General features: G+C 53.1%; 5 protein-coding genes across 5 annotated transcripts; 2 read left to right on the top strand and 3 right to left on the bottom strand.

Moving 5' to 3' along the window:
* Positions 1–428: 428 nt before the first annotated feature.
* On the top strand, positions 429–1,154 carry N7468_009244 (demethoxyubiquinone hydroxylase family protein; the record flags this gene model as incomplete). The annotated part of the gene is made up of 1 exon (XM_058478540.1): positions 429–1,154. The coding sequence occupies one exon, from the start codon at positions 429–431 to the stop codon at positions 1,152–1,154; it is 726 nt and encodes a 241-aa protein (XP_058326870.1).
* A 339-nt stretch (positions 1,155–1,493) lies between these two features.
* ltpA (tyrosine protein phosphatase LTP1) lies at positions 1,494–2,196 on the bottom strand (the record flags this gene model as incomplete). Its single annotated transcript, XM_058478541.1, has 2 exons — positions 1,494–2,041; positions 2,136–2,196. The coding sequence occupies 2 exons, from the start codon at positions 2,194–2,196 to the stop codon at positions 1,494–1,496; spliced, it is 609 nt and encodes a 202-aa protein (XP_058326871.1).
* Positions 2,197–3,709: 1,513 nt separating this feature from the next.
* Positions 3,710–6,788, top strand: chsA (chitin synthase I; the record flags this gene model as incomplete). Its single annotated transcript, XM_058478542.1, has 4 exons — positions 3,710–3,916; positions 3,975–5,996; positions 6,056–6,642; positions 6,704–6,788. Coding segments are annotated over 4 exons (2,901 nt in total), but the record flags the coding sequence as incomplete, so codon positions are not given.
* Positions 6,789–7,196: 408 nt separating this feature from the next.
* N7468_009247 (uncharacterized protein) lies at positions 7,197–8,038 on the bottom strand (the record flags this gene model as incomplete). Its single annotated transcript, XM_058478543.1, has 2 exons — positions 7,197–7,366; positions 7,513–8,038. The coding sequence occupies 2 exons, from the start codon at positions 8,036–8,038 to the stop codon at positions 7,197–7,199; spliced, it is 696 nt and encodes a 231-aa protein (XP_058326873.1).
* Positions 8,039–8,554: 516 nt separating this feature from the next.
* On the bottom strand, positions 8,555–13,061 carry N7468_009248 (uncharacterized protein; the record flags this gene model as incomplete). Its single annotated transcript, XM_058478544.1, has 4 exons — positions 8,555–8,893; positions 8,953–10,918; positions 10,968–12,322; positions 12,393–13,061. 4 exons carry the CDS (start codon positions 13,059–13,061, stop codon positions 8,555–8,557), a joined length of 4,329 nt encoding a protein of 1,442 aa, XP_058326874.1.
* Positions 13,062–13,854: the final 793 nt, after the last annotated feature.

The following is a 13,854-nucleotide window of genomic DNA, read 5'->3' on the forward strand; positions in this document are numbered from 1 at the left end:
CTTTTTGGCTCTCTTTATCAGGTTATATACCCAACCCTTACTCGCACTATGTAAAGGGTGGCAGTCCTTGAATCAACAAGACCACCTAGGATAGTCACTCTCCAGACGGGGGAGTACAGGACAGGAGGCGCAAATTATGGGAATCGAATGGAGATTGCGGGCACCCACGTTGGAGAATGAGACACCACAACGGAAGATGCCAGGGATCGATAATGCGCTTATTCTGTACAGAGCGCCGTGCGACGGGTGGGGGGTTTCGAGGTATTGAGGACGTGTAGGTTGGCTGTCGCAAAGTTGGCTTCTCCGGTTCATGACGTTCGGCGCCAAGAGCCGAAGCGCGCGGCTGCGCCAAGACCATCCGGTCCGGCTTCGCCAGCTTCCGGTCTCGAGAGTCCGAATACCTCCAGTCCTTCGCGATCTCTGTCTCCATGGAGTCCCTTCCAGTTTTGCGCAGGTTTGTGCTGGCTCAGTCTAGACGGCCATCTCAAACTACGTCCCCTCTCTTCCTCGACTTCCTCGCTCCAACATCTATTCGAACACAGCAGACGCAACGCCGGTACTCTTCCTCCAAACCACGATATGTCCTGAGCAAACAGCAACGCGAATTCCTTGATGGTGCTCTGAGGGTGAACCAGGCGGGTGAACTGGCGGCCACTTTGATCTACACGGCACAGAGTCCTCAAGTGGTCCGATCGCATCCACACCTCCGGCCACTGATGAAGCACATGTACGAGCAAGAAGCCGGGCACCTCAAAACGTTCAACAATATGGTGGCGAAGCACGAGATCCGCCCTACGGCAATGTACCCTGTATGGGAGGTTGCGGCTACTTTCTTGGGCTGGTCAACCGCAGCTCTAGGCCGTGAAGCTGCAATGGCCTGTACCGAAGCGGTGGAAACTGAGATCGGGTCACATTACAACGACCAGGTGCGGGAGATTTTGTCATGGGAGGCTGATGCTGCGCGGAGAGGGGAGGAACTTGACGACGAACTGAAGGAAATGCTTTCCACATTCCGCAGGATTCGGGACGAGGAACTCGAACATCTGGACCATGCGGTTGCGAACGACTCGAAGGAGGCTAAGCCATATGATCCACTGGTGGATGTGATCCGTTTAGGCTGCCGTGCTGCTATCAAGATCAGTGAGAAAGTATGACCGGAGACACCTGACAGAGGAATCTAATGATTCTCCCTGTTGAGCACAAGATCCTTCCGATCTGTTCTATATAGTTACTTGTATCATCCTTGTAAGGTATTGGTTTCCCGATAATAATTTCCAATTGGTCGTCTTTCTATCTATTAGGGGACTATGCCTGTGATAATATATCCTTCTGGTGTTCCATTGAGTGTTCGTCGATGTTGTTGATTTCTAATGATCTAAGATATTTAGTCACCATCTTAACTAGCACAAATACAGGGTATCATTTGGACAGTAGTCCGTCTCTCTATTCTTACCTACAAGCAGGACAATCCTCCTGTTCACATAACGTGTCATTTATTTGTCGGCCTTTGTCACGTAGTCGAGGAAACCCTGAGAAAATCGTGTCACTTGCTTGTAGACATTTTCAAATCCCTTGGAGCCACCGTAGTATGGGTCTTCGACAACCTCGCCTCCGCCAATTGCATCGTGCAGCTCTCCCCCTGGACCGAAGTCACCGAAGAGTCGGACCTGGGCAACTTTCGTGTCCGCTCCATGTTCCCTGATAGCATTCTCAGTAGCCGAACGAGTATTTTTAGCAAAGGATTGGGGCTCGGACTTTTTGCCCAGTGACGTCATAACCGACTTTCGAGTGTGCAGCAAGTTGTCCAGGTTGGATTCGTCCATAGCTAGCAGATAGTCGAACTTCAAGAAATCCTCTCTAGTGACCTTGCGAGCAGCATGGTTGTAGTTGGTGATTCCATGGCGCTTGAGCGTCTCCATTGTGCGGTAGTCCGGGGGCTCGAGGCTGTGATAGGCCCCGGTACCAGCAGAGTCAATTTCGCCGATAGCGGGATTCCCCTTGGCCAAATTGCGGAAGACGCCTTCAGCCATAGGGGACCGGCCTAGAATATCGAGTTAGCCGTCTAGTCTCATGCTTGGTGAGGCGTCCGCCCAGCGTCAGCTAGCCCCAATGTGAAGAGGAGCGGTGCAACTGACAAATGTTTCCTAGACAGACGAATAAGACATTGACGGGACGACTGTTAGATTTGGAAGCCATGGTGCACTGGGGGAATAACCGAGAATGCTATTTGAGGGATTCGATTGTTGTAGTTGTGGTATGTTGGCTCATGCAGGACGAGCTTTAGCGGAGGGGCTTATCGATAACGATCGATAAGCGATGCCCCCCAGGGGCTTGCGCGTGAGGACAGACGATATTTTGCTAAATGTAACAACGCAGGAACCCAATAAACTGTCCTCGTGCTTTCCAAATCAATATTTACTCAGCGCGTTAATTTCCGATATTTTGCACATGTATCTGGGCAACCGTAAGAGAGCATCCCCGCCTGGGCATTCCCTCCCAAGATGCAGAAGCCATACAACTAGCACCCTTGGAATGTATACAATCCCCTCCGAGTCAACTCCAGTTCTGTCGCTGGGGAAGACTCGGCTGTGGATGTTCGGGAGACCCATACAAAGCTATTAGATTTAGCAAAGATCTGATAGCCAAGAGCTGAAATAAAGACCGTTACCCGTCGAGTTCTATTGTCAATTCGCCTGATCTATATTTGGGCCTATTGCTAGGATAGGCGTCCTACGACACAGCCCTACAGAGGACTCACGGCATGAAGTTTCCCACAGTACGACCCATCTCTACCATATGAATGGTAATTTAAGATGACCACCGTACGGATCTATATGATAGAGGAGAGTGCCAGGCTGCTCTGTTTGCCAGAAGGCAACCGGTTTATCTAAAAAAAGAAAAGAATCTTCACGCGCCACCAAGGCGCAGTCACCGAACCGTGGCGAGTGTGGGAGTCCGTGCCTCCCGTTGGCCCAGTGACGCGGGCGATGTGGGTAACACGCCAAGTCCCATGGGTTGCGACTCGGCGTTGTTTCAGGGCCTTTTCCCCTCGTCAAAAGGACTATATCGCGCTTGTTGAGTCGCTTGTGTGTGCTCTCTCTCTCAGTTGAGTGACCGTTCTGTTCTGATCATCATTCGAGTTCCTTGCAGTTGAAACCTCGCTCCATCGTATCTACTGCGCCTGGGCGGGTCGGATGCATATGCACGCCTATTCGCTTCCTTTGAACTCCACCCAAAGTCGTCAGCGATCGCCCTAAAGCCCTCGTAAACACCCGCCGATCCAGCAGGCCAACTTTTATGCTTCTGTAACAGTTCGTTACGGATGTGCCACACCTTGCCCCCCAAGGATTTGATCACACACAGGACCGTCTTTCTGAAACGCTGCCCAGAGTTTGGGATCGTGGGACTAGTGCGCCGTTCTCAACCACTGACGCTGCTTGATTCCCACTGGCGCTCCTGGCGCAATCTCCAACCGACGAATCCCCCTCCGACGCTGATCTAAGGGCGGGATCATTTCATTTCAGGGAGAGCTGTTGACTGGTGCGCTATGTCATACAACAGAGTCGGTTCGTCTTTCTTCCTTTCTCTTTTACCTGGACCTCGGTTTCGTCTCCGCACGCTATCTTGCTGGTCATTGATAGTATCTGGCGACGGAGCAGAAAATCAAGGCTATTTGCGAGCGCGATAGCTTGGGGATTGCTGCGAGATCATGCCTACTAACATGCCTACCCCAGACCCCTTCGGGGACGAGCATCGCTCGCCGATGATGAACCCGTCTCTTATGAATAGCTACAACAACCGCACTCCTTCCCCAGGCCGACCGCAGGACGGCTACCAACTTCAAGATAATCCTTATGGGCATCCTGCCGGGCATTTGCCCATGCCCTCTAGCGATCAACTAGCAGACCAACCGACTGTACGTTTTGCGCGGAGAAGCTGTGAGTGGAGGCCATATTAACGCTCTGGGATTCTAGTATTCTGTCGAGAACGTCCACAATTCCTACGCTTACGAGGGACACGGAAACCCCTACGGCTATCATGAAGACTACGCGGTGGACCCCGAAGCTCATCACGATGCGTATTATACTCAACCATATGAGCCATCACATACCCCACAGGAGGACTATGACCTAGGGCAGTATCCCGAGGCCGGCGCCTCTCCATTCGACGACCGTGTACCTATGCTCCAAGTTTCGGATAACCCTTATGGACCGGACGCCTATTCTGCAGACTACAAGGATGAGCCCCGACCTACCCCAAGCCCGGCCCCCATCAAGCGCTGGAAGACCGTCAAGGAAGTTCAGTTATTCAATGGCAACCTCGTCCTCGATTGCCCAATCGCCCCGAAGCTGTTGAGCCAGGTTCCCCATGCCGAACCTCCGGGCCGTGACGAGTTCACTCACATGCGTTATTCAGCTGCGACTTGCGATCCGGCCGATTTTTTTGAGGAGCGATTCACGCTCCGTCAGAAGCTTTTCGCCAAACCTCGCCATACTGAGCTGTTCATTGCAGTTACCATGTACAATGAAGATGACTTCCTCTTTGCCCGAACGATGTCCGGTGTATTCAAGAACATCGACTACATGTGCAACCGAACAAGCAGTAAAACATGGGGTAAGGATTCCTGGAAGAAGATCGTGGTCTGCGTGATTAGTGATGGTCGTGCGAAGATCAACGCGCGAACTCGTGCTGTGCTGGCCGGTCTGGGTGTCTACCAAGATGGAATTGCCAAGCAGCAGGTCAACGGCAAGGACGTGACTGCGCACATTTACGAATACACCACCCAAGTGGGTCTCGAAGTTAAGGGCACGCAAGTTCATCTGAAGCCCCGGAGCGGACCGCCTGTGCAGATGATCTTCTGTCTGAAGGAAAAGAACCAGAAGAAGATTAACTCCCATCGATGGTTCTTCCAGGCCTTCGGCCGTGTTTTGGACCCTAACATCTGTGTGCTTCTGGATGCTGGTACCAAGCCTGGCAAGGATTCAATCTATCACCTCTGGAAGGCGTTTGACGTGGAGCCCATGTGTGGTGGTGCCTGTGGAGAGATCAAAGTCATGTTGTCGCACGGCAAGAAGCTCTTGAACCCTCTCGTGGCTGGGCAGAACTTCGAATATAAGCTGAGTAACATTCTGGATAAGCCGTTAGAGTCTTCCTTCGGGTTCATTACTGTGTTGCCGGGTGCCTTCTCGGCGTACCGGTTCATCGCATTGCAAAATGACAAGAATGGCCAAGGGCCTTTGGAACGATACTTTCTGGGTGAAAAGATGCATGGTGCCAACGCTGGTATTTTCACAGCCAACATGTATCTGGCCGAGGATCGAATTTTGTGCTTTGAGATCGTCACCAAACGCAAGTGCCGCTGGCTCTTGCAGTATGTGAAGTCGTCCACTGGGGAGACCGATGTGCCCGACCGCATGGCCGAGTTTATTCTGCAGCGGCGTCGTTGGTTGAACGGCAGTTTCTTCGCTGCTGTTTACGCCATTGCACACTTCTACCAGATCTGGCGCAGCGACCACAGCTTCTTGCGCAAGTTCTTCCTGTTCCTCGAATTCATCTACCAGACTGTCCAGATCATCTTCGCTTGGTTTGGTATCGGTAACTTTTTCTTGATCTTCCACATCCTTACGACGTATCTGGGTGCTGCGGACCTCCTTGGGACGGTTGGCAAAGTCCTGGGTATTGTCTTTGAATGGCTTTATCTTGCGACCCTGGTCACTTGTTTCGTCCTGGCTCTTGGCAATCGACCTGGTGGCTCCAACAAGTTCTATATGACAATGGTCTACTTCTGGATCTTTATCATGATATACTTGTCATTCGCCTCCATCTTCGTCACCGTCAGGTCTATTCAAGAGGAAGTCGCAGACAAATCTTTCTCTGTCTCTCAACTCTTCACTAACAAGACATTCTTCTCGATTATTGTGTCTCTCGGTTCGACCTACGTTATGTGGTTTGTTGCATCGTTCATCTTCTTGGACCCCTGGCACATGTTCACCTGCGTCAGTCTTCCTTCCCCAAATCTGCATAGGCTTTTTTTTTTTTGCTGACATGATTCCAGTTCATCCAATATATCCTGCTCACCCCAACCTACATCAACGTTCTCAACATCTACGCTTTCTGCAACACACATGATATCACCTGGGGCACGAAGGGAGACGACAAGGCTGAAAAACTGCCTTCGGCCAACCTCAAGCCTGGTGGCAAGGTCGACGTGAACATCCCGCAAGATGATGGGGACTTGAACGCTCAATACGAAGCCGAGCTGGCAAAGTTTGCGGTCAAGCCTCCGAAGGAAGTTCAGGTTATATCAGAGGAGGACCGTCAAGCCGACTACTACAAGGGATTCCGAAGTGCCGTCGTGCTGGCGTGGGTCTTCTGTAACTTTGCCCTTGGTGCCGTTGTTCTCAGCGCTGCTGGTCTGGAGAATCTTGACAACTCGAGCTCTTCCTCGTCCAGCTCTTCTTCCAATTCCCCCACCAAGCGATCAAAAACCGACACGGGCGCTGACAACCGATCTTTGATTTATATGGAAGTCGTTCTGTGGAGTGTGGCCGGCCTCTCACTGATCAAGTTCCTTGGCGCAATGTGGTACTTGGTTGTTCGCATGGTGAGTTTCCATTTCTTTCCTATCCCCCCTACGCCGAGGTCCGAATTAACGTCTCTTCTTAGTTCCGGGGCGTTTGATTTTCATCATTTGTTTTCCCAGTGGGGAACATCTTTTTGTGTCGTTCAGCTTTGCGTCTGGTCTTTTTCAGGATATCCCCAATGTTGATACCTCGGCGGGTCCGGTCCGGTATGAAAGTAACTCCGAAGCTGTATTATGTGTGACGACCCTCGATTCCCGTCGGTGTTTCTTATCTTGCCTGCCGGATGGTGATGTGACTGATATGCGCGTGTTGCTACGTTTGTTTGTTTGTTTGTTTTTTTTTTTCTTCTCGTTGGCCTTGGGGTATACGTGTATCATGATGGTTCGACACGGGTATGGCCTACGAATTTGGGTTTCTTCTACGTGTAGATATGAAGAGGGCTTCTATCTCAGGCAGGTTCATGGGTTGTTGGTATAGATGACAGGCCTCGTCTGCTTTTATTTAGCAAGAACCCGAATATATAACAGGAATTCGTGCTATAATTATTCTTATAGATGCTATTATTCAAGTCATCCTACACCTCCGAGTCCCCGTATATAGCAATCCCGCAACTCATCCCATAGTTTGATTCTTCGAATGAACACACAAGGCAATACCTCCCAAGACTAGAATCAAGCCAACCCAGGTTTCTTTCGCAATGACCTTGCGGTCCACATACCATTCCCCAAGCACGGTGAACAGAAACGCGCTCGAGTTCGCCAATGGAACCGTCAACGAGAGTTCTACTCAAGGCACAGTCCGTCAGTTTAAAGTTCATCCAGGGTCACACACAAAGCATCCGCCCCATAAAACGCCGTGGAACATCGTGCAACTCGCACCAACCAAAAACCCCCAAAATAAAAATAAATAAATAAATAAATAGACTTACCATGCTGCCCCACCAAAAGGAAAAACCAAATACTCCCTGTCAAATTAATCACCAACGGAACCGAGTACGCCGGCGTCCGCAACAGATTCACCACCGTCCAGAAAACCGACACAACCTTCGCTTTCAACCACGACTGCCTCGGCGCCGCGCGCATCCACGCAGGGTCCGGAATATTGTCCTCGTCGCCCGTGACCCCGCCCGCACCACCCGCAGTCAAGGTCTCCTGTCGCTGCCGACTAGCGCTGCGTCTGCGCACTCCGTCCTCGGGTTCTTCGCTCTCAGGGTGCGGGTCTGCGAGAAGCAGTTCCTGCTCTTCGTCTTCCCCGCCAGGCGATGGCTGTGCGCGGCCGCGGGCGGGAGGGTCAAGGACGCGACCTTGTTTCTCCTGGCGGGCGTTGAAGTCTGCTGCGGCGCGGCGGATGAAGGGGGTTGTGAAGCCCCATGCTACGCCGACGAGGAGGAAAGAGAGGACGTAGTTGAAGACGGAGGGGGCGGGTTCGCTGGGGATACTGGCGTCGGGGTCCATGGTTCTGGATCGGGGGGTTGCGGAGCGGAAGTGGTCTCTTATGCTTCTGATGCTTTGAAGGTCTGGGAGTTAATCATTGCCGATTTGGGCGACTCGCTCGCCGCTTTTACGGGGTGCGAACCACTTGGTTGTGGAAGAAGGGGTTGATTTGCACTGGCGGCCGTGGATTATTTGACATCATAAAAACTTGAATGCAGGAGTCATAACGCGAGGGAAGATTCCTGTGAATTCTCATCTACAGCATCGGCATGATGGGAGTATGTTACGGGAATCTACTTTCATCTGCAAATGTGATAATTTGATTATATTCAGTCTATAGTCTATTGTCGCCAAAACCGACATCTATCGGATGTCTATACAGAAGCCGAGTTTAAAAAAAAAGAAGAATCAGAGACCAACTGCCAGATATGCAATAAAAAAAAAAAGGAAATGAAAAAGAATGAAAAAAAAAAAACCAATGCCAAAATTCTATATGCAGGAAAATCTTTCTATGCCCGAGCCGTAGATCGCGGGACTCTATTGCTTCTTGGAAGAAAACTTGGCAAAGCTCTTCTTCATGCTGTCCAAGTCCCAGCGACGGACCCGGAAGAGATAGTACGTCGAAACAACAATAAAGATGTTGAACACGATGTACACCCACACCAACCCGAAGTTCCTCCAGATCTGGTCGTACTTGATGTTGACGGAGGCAAGGAATTGGTCTCCCACCGAAAGAGGACAGTACTCGCAGTGGGAGGTCGCGTTTCCGTTGATGATCTGGCCCCCGGAGGAACTGGCGTACTTGCTCAGGTACTCCTGGCAAGTCTTGCCGGAGGGAGGGTCGAAGACGGACAGTTCCCGGGCGGCGCAAACGACCTTGCGGCCATGGACCTGGGCGGCGGCCATGCCGCCAGTCCAGTACGTGAAGGGGAGACGCGGTACATGAAATGCCAGAAGCCTGGAAGGTCGTCGACGGGCTGCATGATACCACAGAAGGTCAAGGACATGGCGAAGATCAGGGTGACGACGGCGCTGGCGGTCAGAGCGTCAGGGAGGGCTGCGATGGCGGCCTGAGCGAAGGTGCCGGTATAAATGAAAAATTGGATAGAGTAAACGAGAACAGTGCCCTGGGTGAGGGAGGACGGGACGCCGACGACGGCGTAGAAGTAGGAGCCGAAGACGAGGATTCCGGTGAGGATCATGTAGGGAACTTCGACGAGGACATTGGAGAGAAGGAAAGCTTTCCAGGAGTAGGCCTTGCTGGGGCGCTCGCGAACCTCATAGAGGGCTCGGGAGGTGACAAAGAGAGGCATCAGCTGTTGGACCAGGGGGGTAAAGATTGTGCAGAGCATGAAGATGGAGTAGACGACAGTTTGCATGCCCTGAAGGGAGGACTTGGCTTGGAAGAAGGAGAATCCGATGAAGAGACCGGAGGCAACACCCAGGATCCACTTGGAGATAACATAGGAGGGCATACGCCAGTACTGCTGGAAGACACGGGTGGTGACCTGGTAGATCTGGAACCAGAGGGGCATCGCGAATTCGGAGAGACTAACGTCGGACACATCGGCGGGCACCTTCTCCTGCTGGTCCCTGTGGATGCGCTCGAGTTCGGTCTGGACAGCCTGACATTCCTTACTGTTCTTCCACACATCAAACCAGTTGACGCCGTCGGCGTTCTTAATCTGGTTGACAACTTCGATCATGTACTCGGCAGGGTTCTCCTCGTCATCACAGACACGCGCGCCGTTTGACTCGAAGTAATCCAAGAGAGTCCGTGACTGCTCACCGATCTCTCCAAAGTACACGGTCTTACCGCCACGAGCGAGGAAAAGGAGCTGGTCGAACTCCTGGAACAGAATAGCGCTGGGCTGGTGAATGGTGCACAGAACAGCCTGGCCGTGCTCGGCAAGCTTACGGAGGAAGGAAACGATGGACCAGGAACTCTGGGAGTCGAGACCACTGGTAGGCTCGTCCAAGAAAAGCAGAAGCTTGGGGCGTGCAGCCAACTCAACACCGATAGTCAACAGCTTACGCTGCTCAACGTTCAGCCCCTCGCCAGGGACACCGACAATAGCTTCCGCGAAGTCTTCCATCTGCAACATCTTGATGACATCTTCCACGTAGTCATACTTTTCCTGGATTGAAACGGTCTTAGGCTGACGCAGAAGTGCACTGAAACGAAGCGATTCACGGACAGTGGCAGTCTCAAGATGAAGATCCTGCTGCTGGACGTAACCAGTCTTACGCTGGAAACTAGCATCCAGACTACGGCCATTGACCAACATGTCACCCGTGACAACTCCCATTGTCGTACGGTGGGCCAAAACATCCAAAAGCGTCGTCTTACCAGCACCACTGACACCCATCAGGGCAGTCAGGGTGCCAGGCTTGACCCAACCCGCGACGTGATCCAGGAGTCTGCGGGGCTCGCCCTTGATCTCGATATCATAGCAAACGTTGTTCCAGGTGAAGATGTCAGTCTGGGGCTCGATGGCGCCCATTCCCTCATCACCGGCACCGGCCTCCGCAACCGCTTGATCCGCGGACGAATCCTCGGAGGTCTCGACATCCGACGTAGAGTTTTGCATCTTGCGGCGCATATACTCGGGCTCGTGGCCACGACGGAAGACAAGAGATTCAGCCGTGCTAGTAGTGGATGAGTTCAGCTCACAGGCGATAAAGTAGATTGCCATGAAGCCAACAAGGAACGCAAAGAGAATGCCCAAGTTCCTCCACATGTGGGAGAAGGTGTATTGATAGTTCTCCCAGATGTAGGCGTCACCACTCACAGTAGTCTGACCAGCGACAGCGCCAGTGGTCGAGCAAGAGAAGGAGTTTCCAGAGAGATCAGCATAGGAGGGCACGAACTGGGCGCAGGGGGAAATTGCGGCCGTGGAACTCGTTCGCGATCAGCATCTCGAAGGCGTAGAAGATCGGGTTCAGGTACCGGATCCATGAGAACCAGGGGTGCATGGACGGGATGGGAATCACGAAACCGGTGTAGATGACGAGGGCCAAGATCATGACACCTGCTAGACCCATGGCTTGCGAGATGGTCTTTGTAACCGCAGCCAATGTTCTGAACACGGCGCTCATGACAAAGGTAATGATGAAACTGACGAGGAAGTAGAGGAAGAAGTTGCCCGGCTTCCTTTCGAAGCCGACGAGGAAGTACAGAATGATGTTGAACGCCACCGCGAGAGCGAATTTCACCGGTATATCGGCAAGGATGCCTGAAATCGCTTCCGTGGCGGGGTGGTAGAAGGCGTAGGAATTATGCTTTTCGATAATGGGACGTTGGGCGTATAGATTATTGATTTCGTTCATAGCGGTCAACGCGTTAAGAAGGACTGCGAAGAAAAGAGCCGCGCCCTTGGACTGGAAGCCTGCCGTGGTGTTGGGAGCAGAGTAGAAGGTGGAACCGACAATCAACGCCATGACGATCTGACTGATCACGACGGCCATGGTTGACGCGATGTCATTCCAGATGCGCTGGTACGCGCGAGTAGTGTTGAGACGGATTTGCATGGGCACACTGAGCATGTAGGGTGACTGCGGACGGGTGTGCTTGGCCTGCGCTTCACGCTTCTTTTCTTGAAGCTCCGCCACAGCCGAGTCATCGCCCACCGGGTACTGGCTCTCATACTCGGCAATTTCGGTCTGGAGCTGCTGATAGTCGGCCGAGTTCAGCCACGCCTGCTCAAAGTCCTCTGCGGTGCGGGGGACGCGAGATTCAAAGCCAGGCTTGGCCCGACGCTCGGAGGGGTTGGTAATGGAGGTCAGGAAATCACCCGTGGTCTGGCGAGGGGGACATTCCCAGCCCTGGGCTTCGAAGTAAGCCTTCGCCCGTGCAGCAGGGCCGAAGTAGATCTGGTGGCCCTGGTACAGGACGACCACCTTATCGAAGGTGTCGTAGATGCTCTGACTCGCCTGGTAGGCGGCCACCGCGTGGGCAGAGCCCTGGAAGTCAGACAGCAGACGCAGGGACTGGACGAATTTCAAGGCCGTGGCCGAGTCCAACCCACGGGTGGAGTTATCCCAGGCTCCCAGGGGGGCGGACGAGAGTGCCATCTCGGCGATACTGACACGCTTGCGCTCACCACCGGAGACACCGCGGACGAAATCATCACCCACCCGAGTGTTGTACGTGTGACTGAGACCGAACACGGCCATCATGACGGCCGCCATGTACTTGGCAAATTCCTTGCGGGTCATTCCTTCGAATCGGTTGGACGGGGTTCGCATGGCCGCCGCATGCTCCAGGGTTTGCCCAACCGTCAGATGGGGGAAATGACGGTCGACCTACAAATGAGGTTAGCATCATAGTTCCCAATTCTCCCCAGTTCGCGGTCCTCCATTGGATCAGCCCTACCTCTTGGTTGTAGACGACCTCTCCCTTGAACTGCTTGATCATGCGACGCAGCGGGATACCATTGTAGTGGATAACGCTGTCCTCGCTAATCTCCAGGCCATCTAGTTGGCCACAGATTGACTTCATCAGGGTACTGCAACCAGATCCGGGACGGCCCAACACCAAGAGCAGCTCTCCGCTCTTCAGCAGACCGTTGAAATTTTTCAGGATCCGCTTACTGGGAGACTTGCGGAAAAGCTCCCCCACCCGCAGTGGTGCGCCCAAAAAGGATGCTACCGTTTGTTGGTATTGCAGTTCTGAACCCGATCCGTAGATGTTCAAGTTCCTGAAGGCCACGCCCAACTTCTTGGTGCGCTCGGGGCCGACTTCTTTCATAGCACGGTTCACCCATTTTTCCAGATTAAACTCGGGCGACTGAGGGTTCAGCGCCGGGTCTGCGTCGGCGACGGAGGTGAGACGGTGCGTAGCCGATCTAGAGATTGAGAGCTTGCGGGACTGCTCCGTTGCGATGCGGGTGAGAGCGTCGACCTCATCGGGCTCAATCAAGGACATGCGCTCATATACAGTATTCTCCTTGTGGTTCTCATACGTGCTCTTCTCATAGTAGGAGTCATTGCCCTTCGAGCTAGGAAGACGCTCCTCCCCTTGCGTGGAAGAAGCCGACGACATGGCTGAAGGGGGGGGGGGGGGGAATCGGTTGAAGCCTGGGCGGGCCTTACGGGGGGGGGGTTCATCGTTTATCTATGGGAAAAGTTCTTGCATCTGGAGTCTAATTTGCAATCTCCTTTTTACGCGTTCTAGTGCATTCGGAAAGGCTTCGCTAGGACTCCAGTGGGCCTCGGAGTTGGAGAGCAGCTATGCCGCTTGCTTCGGACGGCCTCAGCCCGGCAATCAGCCGCCTGTCATTGGCCCTCGGGCCCCTCCAGTTCCGTGCACGGTGGATCTCGGACTGCTGAATTTTCACTAGGGCCGCTGACTCAGAATGCCTGCCTTATCCATGGATCCCCAGGAACCAACCAAAGGGTGAATAGGGAGTAAGGATCGGGATTCGGTCAAATTGTTGACATGCGGGCAGGAGTTAACTAGGCCGGAGGCCTGGGCTCATTGGCGCCCCTGTGCATAAAATAGCTCATTCTCACCAATGACAGCGCTAGATAAGATCTGATGCGAGTGGCGGTTCATGCAGCTGAATGCAGCGCGCTAATCGATACGGGCACGATCCCTGTCTCGCGGCTTGCCGATGCCTGCCCGAGAAGCCGTACATGTCCCATCTCGATACGCATCTCGATACGCATCCCGGCTACGTTGGAGGGTCTACGAGAAGCATGTTCTCACAAGATAAACCGAGGGATTCAGGCTGGGCATACGTTCTATAAATCAGTCAAGTTGAGACCCAGCCCCACCTTGGCGGGGAAGGACTGGAGATGCGAGTACTCCGTATTGCATATGCTTTGCCGTTTTG

The sequence above is a fragment of the Penicillium chermesinum genome (genome assembly GCF_028974085.1).
Source record: "Penicillium chermesinum strain IBT 19713 chromosome Unknown utg000007l:1.0-2695246.0:1.0-2697696.0, whole genome shotgun sequence".
Taxonomy (NCBI): domain Eukaryota; kingdom Fungi; phylum Ascomycota; class Eurotiomycetes; order Eurotiales; family Aspergillaceae; genus Penicillium; species Penicillium chermesinum.